This window comes from Lasioglossum baleicum, chromosome 3 (assembly GCF_051020765.1).
Source record: "Lasioglossum baleicum chromosome 3, iyLasBale1, whole genome shotgun sequence".
In the NCBI taxonomy this organism is placed as follows: Eukaryota; Metazoa; Arthropoda; class Insecta; order Hymenoptera; family Halictidae; genus Lasioglossum; species Lasioglossum baleicum.
Genome location: NC_134931.1, coordinates 12,717,912 through 12,730,876, shown reverse-complemented (window position 1 = coordinate 12,730,876; position 12,965 = coordinate 12,717,912). Strand labels below are relative to the sequence as shown.

The window sequence follows — 12,965 nt, the reverse complement described above, 5'->3', positions numbered from 1 at the left end:
ATGATAGCAAAATTTCTTCCAACCTCAATCTCTTTAAATTTATCTCTACAGGTTGCATAAATCTCCTCGGGTTAATGGTTACACTAGAAGTAGGCGCGCAAGAAACGTTAGAAACGTGGCATGTGCGAGTTTTACAACTTTGAACTTTACACGGCCGTGATGAATCGGAGTTTTTAAAAACGCATGAATCGCTGCGAGACTTTTTAAAAACCGCGCGGCACAGAAATTTATCCGGCTTCTAGATCGCATCTGAACGCGCGTGGAAAATTATAACAGCGTCTGGAACGGGAATATTCCAGTTCACGACAACGCCTTATGTTGATAATAATTAATACTATCATCGCGTTGTTGCAATCATCTGTTCCGGTAGACAGACGAGGGAAAACTTCCAGACGTAACCGGATGCATAATCGGCTCCAGACGCAATTTCGCCCCGGGGAAAGTTCAAATTGCATCCTCGGGAGAAAAATCACTGACGGATGCAGTGCCCAACGTGCAATTTCGCGCATCGATCAGAAACGCAGGAGTAATGGGCGGGATCGTATTGTCACGTCGGTTGGGGTTTTCTTGCCCGGTAAAAAAAATACTCGTTCGTGGAAATAGTTCAGGCTGCGACCCGGTATAATGACGACGGAGTCGTAAGTTCGCGTGACCAACGGTTGTAAAAATCCGTCGGGGACGACGTGAACACAACTGTAAATGGGTGACGTGCCCCTCATCGACGTGGTGCCGGAATAAAAATAAACTGCGCGTTTCTGGGCCACTAGTGCAGAATTTTCACTAAAGAAACTTGAAAATGCACGAGCAAACCGAACCCATTCCAATTTTGGAAAATATTGAAAGACTTGAAGAGTATGAATATATCTTATTTTCACCACATTAAAATTACTAATGAAGAATATCAATTTATATTTACCATCTGCGTCTTACAATTGATGCACAAACTTTTTATTTTGCATACACAGCCGGAGTCTACTAATAAGTAAACCACGAACGTGCATTCTTGTCGCTTATGCAGCGGAATCAATCATCTGTAATTGAATGTGTGAAAGTAATTGAATTAATTGAATCGATTCCTGAAAAGTAGAGGTCGTACTAGAAATCAATAACGTTCATTTAATATATCTCCGTAAATACGTCACCCGATACTCGTTAACTCGTTATATAACGCGACGTGTTACAGCAATTCTATAGAATTTTGTTTGATGTGCAGCAACGCAATTACAGATTGATAAATTCTCAAATTGTCTGATTCCATCCATCGGATACATATTCGATAACGTTTATATTAAAGGATGCTTCGAAACGATAGTTCGGTTCGATTAATTCCGCCAGTCGAAGCGAACATTCCGCCCACATTCGTAAATCGATCCCGACGTTTCATCCCGGTCGCCGATGAAATTCATGGAAATTTATTTCCTGCTTTGTTCCGAACCGCGAGTAGGTATTAGGGTAGACCTCAGGTAGACCTGGTGAATTTTTTTTGCGAGATTTTTTTCACGACTCCCTCTAGAATTGTGCCATTGGGTAAGAAAATAATTCCTGCAAAAGATGAACTTGATCGAATAAGGGAAAGACCTGCCACATTGACGTTGAATTTGCGAAAAACATGAAATTTTATAAGAATGGGAATATTTGAAGGAAAGGCTTTTAATTATGATTAAACGTTCTTCTTTTTTAGTCATAATCAATAGTCTTTCCATCAACTATTCCCATTCTTATAAAATTTCATGTTTTTCGCAAATACAACGTCAATGTGGCACGTCTTCCCCTTATCCAATCAAGTTCATGTTTTGCAGGAATTATTTTCTTATCCAATGGCACAATTTTAGGGGGGGGGGGCATGAAAAGAATCTCGCAAAAAAGATTTCACCTGGTATACCTGAGGTCCACCCTAATGTGGCACATCTTCCCGACGTCCGATTGATCCAAAACTTTGGGCATATCATTTTTTCATGAAATTTCATGGTCGAAAAATAAGGTCCACCCTAGTGGGTATACGTAACAGATCTCGTCGCGATTTCATTCGATCCCGCTGGAAAATTGCTTTAACGACCGATGAATTACGACACACCGAGTGGACAATAACCGTGCCTCGGAAATTGTTGCAGAGCGGGGTTGAATGAGCGAAAAAATAGGGGAGAGAAACGATATCCCGATACGGGAAGCAATCTCGTCCCGGAACGAAGGTCGTCAACGCTCGACGCGTACACGTTGCCGATGGTAAACAAGGGAAGTTGCGGATACGGTTCAAACTGTAGCTCTATGTAAAGTTCGAGCCAAATACACTTTGAAACAGTTCGAACCAAACAGTTTGAAGCAATGAAACTATTTCAAGTTCCAACGTGAACTTATTGTTTCCAACTTTAAATTGTAAATAATTGATCGTGCTTGTGGTTGCACCCGCTGCCGTAGTTTTCTCGTGGCTTCCTCGTTTTTAATGACCTCTTAAATGAACTGACAGGTTTATATATTTTATTAATTTAGGCTTATTATATTATATGTATATTATTGATCACTAAAGGACAGACTTTTATTTCAAGTTAAAAAGAAGTAGTAGATCTTCATGTTTGAGATTCTCATCACTAGATTGCGGATCTTTATGCAAAATAAAAATTTTTATGAACATTTATTCCTTCTCTTATTAATTACAGTCGGCCACGAAAATATTGGGACACCAATATAATCTTGTATTATAAACTTTATATTTTGAATAAATGCACAATCGGCAACAAATCAACGTTATATTATATTACAGTACAGTATATAGATTGCATATACAAAACATGGTTTAATTTTTCCATGTAGTTGGGAAATAATAGACGATAAACTCAAAAACTGCGAAATTTTATGTCACAAAAATATTGGGACGCTTTTTAAATTGTAGTCATGAAATAAAATTTAGTCAACATTTAATATTTAGTCGGATATCCTTTCTGTTTGAGAACACGTTTTAATCGATTTGGCATATTATGAATTATTTTCTCAAGTATTATATCATAGTTAGTTCCGATTTCCTTCCATTCTTCTGCCAAACAACTTTTTAATTCGTCTACAGTACTTACCGATTAAAATATGTTCTCAAACAGAAAGGATATCCGACTAAATATTAAATGTTGACTAAATTTTATTTTGTCATGAGTGCATAAAACTCGCAATCTACTCATCCCAAGTTTGTTTCCCAACTTTTTCCATCAATTTAGATGAGAGATGGTAGTATTGAGAGACTTTTCCAGTTCCTTTTTTAATTTGTTCAACCGTTATTCGATCCGTTAAACCGCGAAACTGTCGAAAAAATTGTTGAAATCCTATAGGGCTCCTATTTCAGATGCATTTAAGTGCACGTGTACCTGTGAAAAAAATTCCGAACTCTGACTTGTCTATTTTGTAGTACACGAATATTCATGTAGTTTTGTTCATTGATGACCATATAATTCTACTACACGAGTGCGCATGTATTTAAATGTACATATGTACATATCATACATTCGTGCATGTATGTAGGTATATTGATGAAACGGTAAAAATTTAAATGTCGCGTTTTGAATAGGGATTTTCTCAGTTCGATGCCCGACGAATGCGGATCCGTTCTACTTCAAAGGATTCTTTGCAAGCTTAGATATTCGAGGAAGCGAACGAAACTTGAAATCTAGCTTTTAATCATTTGGAACAATAATACTTTGCAACAGAAACACTAGTTGTAACGTTTAAATTAAACAATCAATTTGTATGTAAATTGTAACTGAATAACCAAATTGAAAAAGTTCTCTTTCCTTTTCCCTCTATGTTGTTCCTGAATGTTACACAAACTTTTATTGCTGCATGGAGCAAAAAATTGGATTTTACATTTTCTCTTTTTACAAAATGTAGCATACGCCATTTTACCAGAAACCCATTCAATTATCATGAGTGTTCTACGAAAATCAATGTTTCATCATTCTTTTGCCACAATTTTACAATTTCAACCAGGATTTGAAACGGAATTAATATTTGGATGCAACACAACCTATTGGGTTGGCAAGAAAGTAATTTCTTTATCTCAATTTTTTTATTCAAGCAATGAACTTTAATCAATAAAATATTTTCCATCTTGTTCGATGATCTTTTGCCATCTTTCTGGTAGCTTCACAATTCCACGCTCATAAAACTTGTGGTCCTCATCGGCGAAAAATCTGATCCAAGTGCGATTTCAGGTCATCATTATTTCACCTTAAAATACTGAAATTACTTTCTTGCCAACCCAATGCATCTTCTTATGCCGAAACAGTACAGTAAAGCGGGGATTATGAAATTACCTAGCAGTTAAAAGAAACCCAATGATGTCAGGGTTAATTTAGCACCATTTTAAAATCGCATCATGCAAGCTCCACGATCAGCTGAACGTTACAGCTAATTTACCATAAATTAATTCAGGTTTGTATGGTAATACAACACCTGCCCCCTTATCTGAAAAGGTGTTTCCTATGAGGACTGCCTTCTCTTATCAAGTATCAGTCTGACGACTCCTAGAAACCAAAGAATCGATGCTCAACTACACGTGAATTCCATTAAATAATTTTGCGACCTCACTAACCATATATACGTGTACTTAACACGTTGAATGCGAGATCGATATATGTATGTCTCGAGGAGAGAGTGTTCTCACATGAAGTGTACCCATATATCAAGTCTTTAACTACTTTTCTGATAAATAGTGAACCCCTGCAAAATAAGACTAAGCAAAACAATTTCACATCACTCTGAATACGTAGTAATAATTCGTTTGTCAAAGTGTACATACTTTAGCGAGACACCCTGTATTCCCCACACGATAAAATTTGAAAAATCACTCGAACAACAGCCCTTTAACCTTTTAAGTCTACAGAGACGACGAGTTAATCATTCGGGTTCTCTATCACTTTTTCAAAACCATTCATTCACTCTGTTACTTCACCGTGTCATAGTATCCATATTGATATAAACCGCATTGCATTCGTGTCAATCGTGGTGAAACTTTTATCCTCTCGATTTTGCCCAGTCGAAAGGTCAAAGGCGACGCGAACGGTCTATAAAAAGACTATATACGGAAACGTGTTAACATTTCATTTTGAAAAACCGGAATTCGCGAAGTTAATTATTTGCTTTTCCATCATACAAATGAGGGGAACAGGAGAAACGGGCGAGGGTTAATGAAGACTCGGAACGACGAGCTCGTGCCCGAAGTAATCGTTGGAAATAATAAGTTGGAGTTTTCGAACCGTTGGAGCAGTTGAATTCTTCGAGCTGCAGTTCGAACGACGCGGCGCGGCGCGTCGTAACAGAAATATCGATTTCGCGACGAAAATTGCACGATTAACGAGGAATGTTGTCGCGACGGCGATGCGCTGGCCGTGCAAAGTCGAGAACTTCGTTGACCCAAATAACAGCGCGATAATAAGGGTGCTCACCTAGACGAACTTGAGCCTTGGCTGCCACGTGACGCTTCTAATATTAGCCAGATGTACATACGAGATTCGTCGATTATTCCGCGGCTCAACATTTTCCGTACCGGCGGCTATTTATCTGACACCGGGCTACTACCGGCCCCGCTATCAGGCTGGATCCATTAAGGCGCGACCTATCCGATGATCATGCTTTTACTTCGCGGAAACAAGGGCCGTTGTGGTAACGACTTTTAGATAGACGCAAACGAGTTCGAAAGTTTGGTAATGTAGCAGTCAGAGGGACTTAGGCGTTACGCGAATATTATAATTTATGGTTCGCGGTTTGGGTTATGCAAAGTGAATGAACTAGATGCACTATTATACTTGATTCCAGATAATTGCCTGGTGAAAATAAGAATCTTTATTTTAGAGGAGTCCGACTTGATTTTACAATAGAACTCAACATTCGCATTCTACACATTCACCCATTTCCTCCAATCCTAATTACGTTATCTAACCTAGCTACCCTAGCACGTTTTACTATTCTTTGGTTCTCCATGTACAGTGGAACCTCGGTATACGACCTTAATCCGTATCCCGATGTCGGGACTTATACCGAATAGGACGTATACCAAACCAACCTTTCCCATAAGGAGTAATGTAAAAATGATTAATCCATTCTCATGTAAAAAAAGAACTGCTATTGATATTATACCTACATTAATGGGGTTGTAAAATAATTTGAACACTGTTTAAACACATAAATAAAAAATGAGATTTTATTATAGATTTTTAAATATAAACTGCTTTTCTTTCGCGATCATACGCCGACCTCATCAGTCAGTTAATAATACATCAGCTCCGAATATAATTGATTATTAATGTAATTTTTCCTCTGAGATAATTATTTTAAAATGACGCAAAATTCACACAAAAAATGTATGTCGTATACCGAGCAAAATTTATCACGTCCAAACAGGACGTATTCCGAATTGGACGTACTCCGAACCAGACCTCGGTATACATACCGAGGTTCCATTGTATATTCTTTTTGTCCTGCTTTCTACCTCTTCCATGCTATTACCTTTATCGGTTTCTTTACAATCCCTTATTAGATGCTCGAAATTGTCGAATCTGTCTCCGCATAAATCGCAACTCCTGTTTTCTCCGAGCTCGCAATATTTGTTCCAGTACTCTAGGTTTCCGCAACGTGCCTGGGCTATTAATTTCTGTCCCCTTCCTTGTTTAAATATTTCGTTAGCCTTGGGATTCGTACGTACTTGCACCTAAACGATGTCTCAAATCGTTTCTTCTTCTTTTTTATTATTATTCGTGCTGTAACGTGCCTCGTACGTTCTTCGGATGAAAATTCGCCCATTCTCCGAATTCGGTAATGGAATATTCCGATAATTATGCTGTTATTTGATATTTTTCATCAAAATATCAGAGTACGAGTAAAATACAATTAGTCGAATTAAAGTGTAATTTGTAAGTGCATGAAAAATATAGGAATTTTCCAAGATTATTGTTTAATATTCTAATAAACCAAAATACGCTCGTTTCAGTTTCTTGACCTCCACCTAATGAAAGTGTTAGAATGTGGTTGAAACTATTGTTAGGGATACTTCTATAGTCAAGATGGCTTATTAATGAAACCGAAATTGGACAGTTGAAACGTGTCCCGACCAAACTGTGTTTTCCCGAAATATTCAGCTCGGCTTTAACGAAATAAGCCCAAGATGATCTATATTGAATCTTTTACAGTCTCTGGGTATAGTCGGGAGCATGGTTGACCCAAATACAAGAGCGATAATAGGGAAGCTCGCCTATCCGAGCCTGAGCTCCACCGCCACAGGACTCCCTGTCTTTAATCCTTTTAGATGCTTGGTATCCCCGTGATCCTCGCTATTTTTCTTCGTTCCTTGGCCAATCCTTACCATTTGTCTCGTTGTGGATCCGCGTCCTCCTGCGTTCCATGCTTATCCTTGGGTTATTCTCGTTAGCAGCTCCAGTTTCGTCTACTCGAACAATAAACTTTAACGACACGGTAATTAGAAGCCACTAGAAACTAACATTTCCTTTCCGCGAGGAATTTATTTCGCGAATTTTATTTAACGAAGATGTTGCCTTCGTCCTCGCAAAGCTGTATCGCGGAATTAAATCTGATAGTCGATAGGCTTGTAAGATTGGTACAGTGACTCTGATTAATATTCGGACGCTATAAAAAAAGAAGCAATTAGTTTGCTACAGAATGTGAAAAGAAATTTTTTGTAAAATTGCAATTGATCGGAATTGTAGAAAACATACGAAAAGTTGCATTTTCAATCTGCAATTTTTACCATCTTTAAAAGTTTGTAACTCATTGCAACGTCGCCCGATTTTGACAAAATTTTCAGAATATGTTTCATTGACACAAATCTACAAAACTTATTTCTTAAATTTTCAATATAGGCCCACATAAAAAAGTTGTAAAATGCACCTTTTAGTATTTTTCCTACAATTTCGATCAATTGCAGCTTTTCAAAAAATTTCTTTTCACATTCTGTATCAAACTAATTGCTCTAGCTTCCCAAAAAAGTTCAAATCGTACAATACAGTATTAAAAAAGTTGTCGTCTTTTTTTAGAGCGTCTGAATATTAATTCGAGTAACTGCATATCGGTCTTCTTATTTTTAACTTGCGATGAGACATTGCAGAATTCTCTTGCAGAGATGTTAGCAACGGCGTGCGATATACAGGGTGTGTGAAATGAACGACAAACGCAAAAATAAAGAAAAAGGTTCATTATTGTTACTCATGTATTATATTATTTAGTTTGGCCAAGTAGTCAGACAGTTTTTAAAACGATTTCTCTATAAATGGAGAAATCAAATTGTCTGGCTTGTACTTTGGACATATGAAAATACACGTGAAACTTTTTCAAACAAAATTTGGCATATCCATTTTCGAGTCAATTTTCTGTACTGTTCGACGATTGTGGATTATTGTTGCATATAAATAGCCTTTACTCTCCCAATAGATGAACGAAACACTCTCTGTTAGCTGAAAATCTCCTTAATTCGTTGGAAACACGACGTGACCTAGTGATTGCTGAAAAATATCCTATTTTTACCACAGACTATAGCATACTATTTAATATTTCACCCAGTGATGTTTATTTAGGTCAATCTTTTGAAAATTACACGATTCTTCTGATCCTAATGTTTCATTACGATATTTTATTAAATCCAACCCTCCGAATATGGTTGCAATCTATACCGATGGCGGTGTAACAGAAAACTCCGGATCAGTAGGTGCCGCAATATTCTGTCCACAACTAAATATCTTCCAAAAGGTCCTTAAGTAGTTTCTACATGTCATGATACACCTGACATGTCGGAAGTAACTAACTAACTCGCAATACACGTTGCGAACGCACTAAATTTCGCGGTACCTTGATATTTGTCTCGTAAGAGACACACAATAATGATAATTGTAGGCACACAGTAAAGTAAAGCACGCCAAAGAGATAGGTTAGTTACTTCCGGTTAGATAGCTAATGGTACTGAGATTCTGTGCAGATAGTTCCCGAAATGATGAAATACCAATTAGCAAACCATAGACCGCCGAGTTTGCGAAACACAAATGAATAAACTTTATGATATATTAGCCAGACTTGCTAAATATAATCCAGCTCTGAACTATAGTAAATCTGCGGTAAATCTCAAGTAAAATGAAACTAACAGAAAATGCCACTTTTTAACCGTCATCCGTCCCACGTGTCAATTTCACACAGTCTTCTCGAAATAAGTTGTATTGTTCTGTTATTTGTAGATAAATTTGTCCGAAACTTCTTGACTTTTATTTTTAACCGAAAAACCTAAAATGTTAACTCATCAGTTTGAATAAAAAAACATCGAAAAATAAATGTTTACCTTGTTATTTTATCGATCTTTTATCACTGTGTCAATTTGAGACTGAAGGACAGATTCAGTTCGTGAAACGAAAGACGAATGGGGGTTGAATACAGTAGGGTTGGCAAGAAAGTCATTTCGGTATTTTAAGGTGAAGTAAAGTCGAATTTTTTTTGTTCAAGCGATGAACTTTAATCAATAATATAATATATCTATAAAAGATCATCGAACAAAAGGGAAAATATCTTATTCATTAAAGTTCATTACTTGAATAAAAAAATTGGCTTTATTTCACCTTAAAATACCGAAATTACTTTCTTGCCAACCCAATACAAATATTTCTAATATCTTGGATTTATTGGAGGAACGAAGATTGTCGATATTATCACTATTTTTCAATCGATCGATTCAATTCTCAAGCCCACTTAACGTTTTTGCTTCCTGCGAGCCAGTCTATGGACCTCCGGGTGTTTTGCTAAAACTGCCACGGGCCGATTTGATTCCTTTACGGAAACGTAAATATTGAATCAACCGTGGCAGTTTTTGTCGGTACCAAATTGGTGGGGTTAAATCGAGAGGGTTTTAACCTGTTTTCACATCGTATGATAAATGGAATTCTGAATCGTTGCGAACTCTGTAGTGAAATCAATTTTTCCATGACATCAATGCTTCTTAATATAAGATAAATTACTAGATCTACTAGGTCCACTAGAAATTATTAACCATCGAACGCGGTGTAAGCTGCAGTTTAATCCCCCGGCTTAAAATGAAGTATCGGAGACGTCGTGCGATTTTGAAAACGAGTCGTCACGTTTTTCTCTTATCAGAGGAGCATGACTAGTTCCACGATACAGTCAGTAATTTTGGTATTCGGTCACTTTTGGAAATTTTCTTTTGGAACTCTTTCTATTATTTTTATACATAGAATAACTTCCTTTAAGCTAGTGAGGATGTATTATAAATTTTTTTAATCATTGTTTCAACTTTTATTTCTAAATTCTCAATGGGGTTGGAATCCGGTGGCTACTGTGCAGGATAAAATAATTTGGATAGGTACATGTAAATATTCCTATACAACACGAGCCTGTTAAGGGTTGTTGTTTTTGATAATATTTCAAGGCGCGAAAAAGATGCTTTGGACAAAGTGGGTTTCTTCCAAGTGGGTTTTAAACCCACTTTATTCGAAATTTTTGTCCAACTCTGCACACAGTGTATAAATGTCTGCTTACAATTGAAGGGGTGGATGGATGAAGGTGTCAAGTTTGTTTTCTGTAAAAGAGTTTTTAACGAAATATGTTGTCCTTTTTTGATGAATGAAGATAATTATTATCCTTTTTTGTATTAGAGATTAACCGTAACAATATACAATATATTTGTAATTGATTTGTGTTATCATCTTCATTCATCAAAAAAGGACAACATACCTCGCTAAAATCTCTTTTACAGAAAATAAACAATATGTTACTTGACACCTTTATCCATCCACCCCTTCAATTGTCTGCTTCTGTGTTATTCGCATGGCATTTCCCGACGAACGAAGAGTGACAGAAAGGGAGAAATTGAATGAAAATCCTTGGAATGAAATTGTAAGGGGGGTTGGTAGAAACGGAGACGGGATCGGTGAAATTCAGATGGTTGGATCGATACAATCTTAACGGTGTTGGGGCGCGGAGCCGGCGAATATCGGCAAAAATACGATGACGAACTAATTAACGTAGGGGGTGAACGTACTCGGGCGCGTCGCCCCCGAACACTTCCCAGATTCCACACAGATATTTCCGTGGACGCGGAGCCGGCGACGATCTCACCGATAATTGCGCTCTGTCCTACATCGTATGAAATACCTGAACCGTTCATCGTATACCCCTATTTAATACGGAGTTAATGATATTTCAGAGATTGGTCGCCGAACTCAACAAAGAGCAGGAGGCTATGCTGGCCAGCAAGCTCTCTATGAAAGGTGAGGCCGTTGCACCGTGGGTTGGCGCTCCCAACGAGGACGTGCTACGAGAGGAATGCTTATCTCTCTCGACGGTGAGTAATTCTATTCGTTCTCTCTATCTCTCTCTCTCTCTCTTTCACGGCTATCTCTGTTTATCTCTCTTTCGCTCTTCCTATCTCATCGTAACGCGAAAGTTTGACACTCTTTGAATTACTGTCTCTTTTCACCGCGAACGTATTGTACTTAAATTCGGATCAAGTTTTTCGCAGTCTCGATTCAACCGCTTTGAACGTCCTTCGCCGTGGATCCCGTTCATGCACGAACTCATTTTAACCTTTTAATCGGGTAATCTTCCAATTATGAACACTTTTGCGAACACGTAATGAATGGACCAGGTATCTTTATGCAAAATAAGTATTTTCAATGTCGATTCCGAGCAGAAATTTTATAGGCGTTTATTGCTTCTCTTAATAATTTTAACCCTTTACAGTCGCATCTATTTTAGCTCGGAAATTAAACATTTCTTTCCGACCTAGAATAATTTCATTCTACGATTTTTTTTTCATTTTATGGATATGAAATTGATATAATACCTCATACAATACGGAAATGTTTAGCAATTTATTAGATACCAACATATTTAATAATTAGACAATATTTTGAATGATGGTGCAGCAATTTTTAGTGGTACCTCTCACTCGGAAATGTTTATGAAAGATAAAAATTATACACATCAAATGCAAAAAATTAATATTGGATATGAGTGTTAATGAATGCACACTGGTACATTTGAAATAAAACAATTCTTCACGGAGCGTGAATGTCCAGACTGTTTAGGTTAGACCTCACAGTCCGGCTCTTGAAAAAAAAGTATCAAATGGGATATGTATTTCGAAATCTCTGTTTTGAAACGATTCTGAGATCGTTTCATCGACACTTCATAATCTCTGTTTATTTATACGATTGTGAGATCGTTGATTCATTTGGCTGAACTTCCGAAGACGTCCATGCGAACTATAAGTTCATTGTACTGGTAACTTATTGATAATCCAACGATTAAAAATAATATATCGCTACCTGTCAATTCTTTCTTCTTTTACCCATGTCTTCCATAAATGCATAAAATTCGCTGTCTATTAATAAATTACAAGTAATATTGTCTTCTTAAAATCGTCTTACATTTTCACTGTCAGTAACAAGATTGAACACAGACGGAAAGAGACCATCTTTCTAAATTCTGTCATAGATCGTCAATTTTCTAGATCGTTTAAATATCTAACGTCAAAATTCAAGTTAAAATGCAAGAAATTAAATATTTTACTAATGCAAAAATTCCGTTAAGCTCCTACCAAGATCCAGACGAGTTACAAACTCCCTTGAAACGTAGTCAACTGCTTGTCAGCAAGGAGTTCTAAATGATCTTGTGAAACAGTTAACAGTCGAACCGCGTTGTACTGTTTCCTCGTTGACTCTTCATAATTACAATATTTTCGACTTTCGTTAATTACAAGATCGAGTCCCGTGTTTCGAATCAGGAGCGTTAACGCACAGCTCGGAGACTTGCTCCGCGAATCCTCGGTGAGAAAAGAACGAAGCTGTATTGCAATTAGATTTGCTCGCACAATAGAGCGCGCGGTGTAGAAAGAACACGACAACGTGCTCGACGTACCTCAAAGGATTGGTAGCCGTGTTACAATTTACGCGACGTTTACTCTCGTCATTAACGCG

The 12,965-nt window shown here is 37.4% G+C and overlaps 1 protein-coding gene across 4 annotated transcripts in view; it reads left to right on the top strand.

The window, feature by feature from the left end:
- Sap47 (Synapse-associated protein 47kD) overlaps nucleotides 1–12,965 on the top strand; it is a 159,520-nt gene that overhangs the window by 121,124 nt on the left and 25,431 nt on the right. For all 4 annotated transcript variants that reach the window (XM_076447702.1, XM_076447699.1, XM_076447700.1 and 1 more), the window contains one exon: nucleotides 11,192–11,329. In XM_076447702.1, the coding sequence (XP_076303817.1) occupies nucleotides 11,192–11,329 (138 nt within the window). The remainder of the gene's footprint in view (nucleotides 1–11,191; nucleotides 11,330–12,965) is intronic.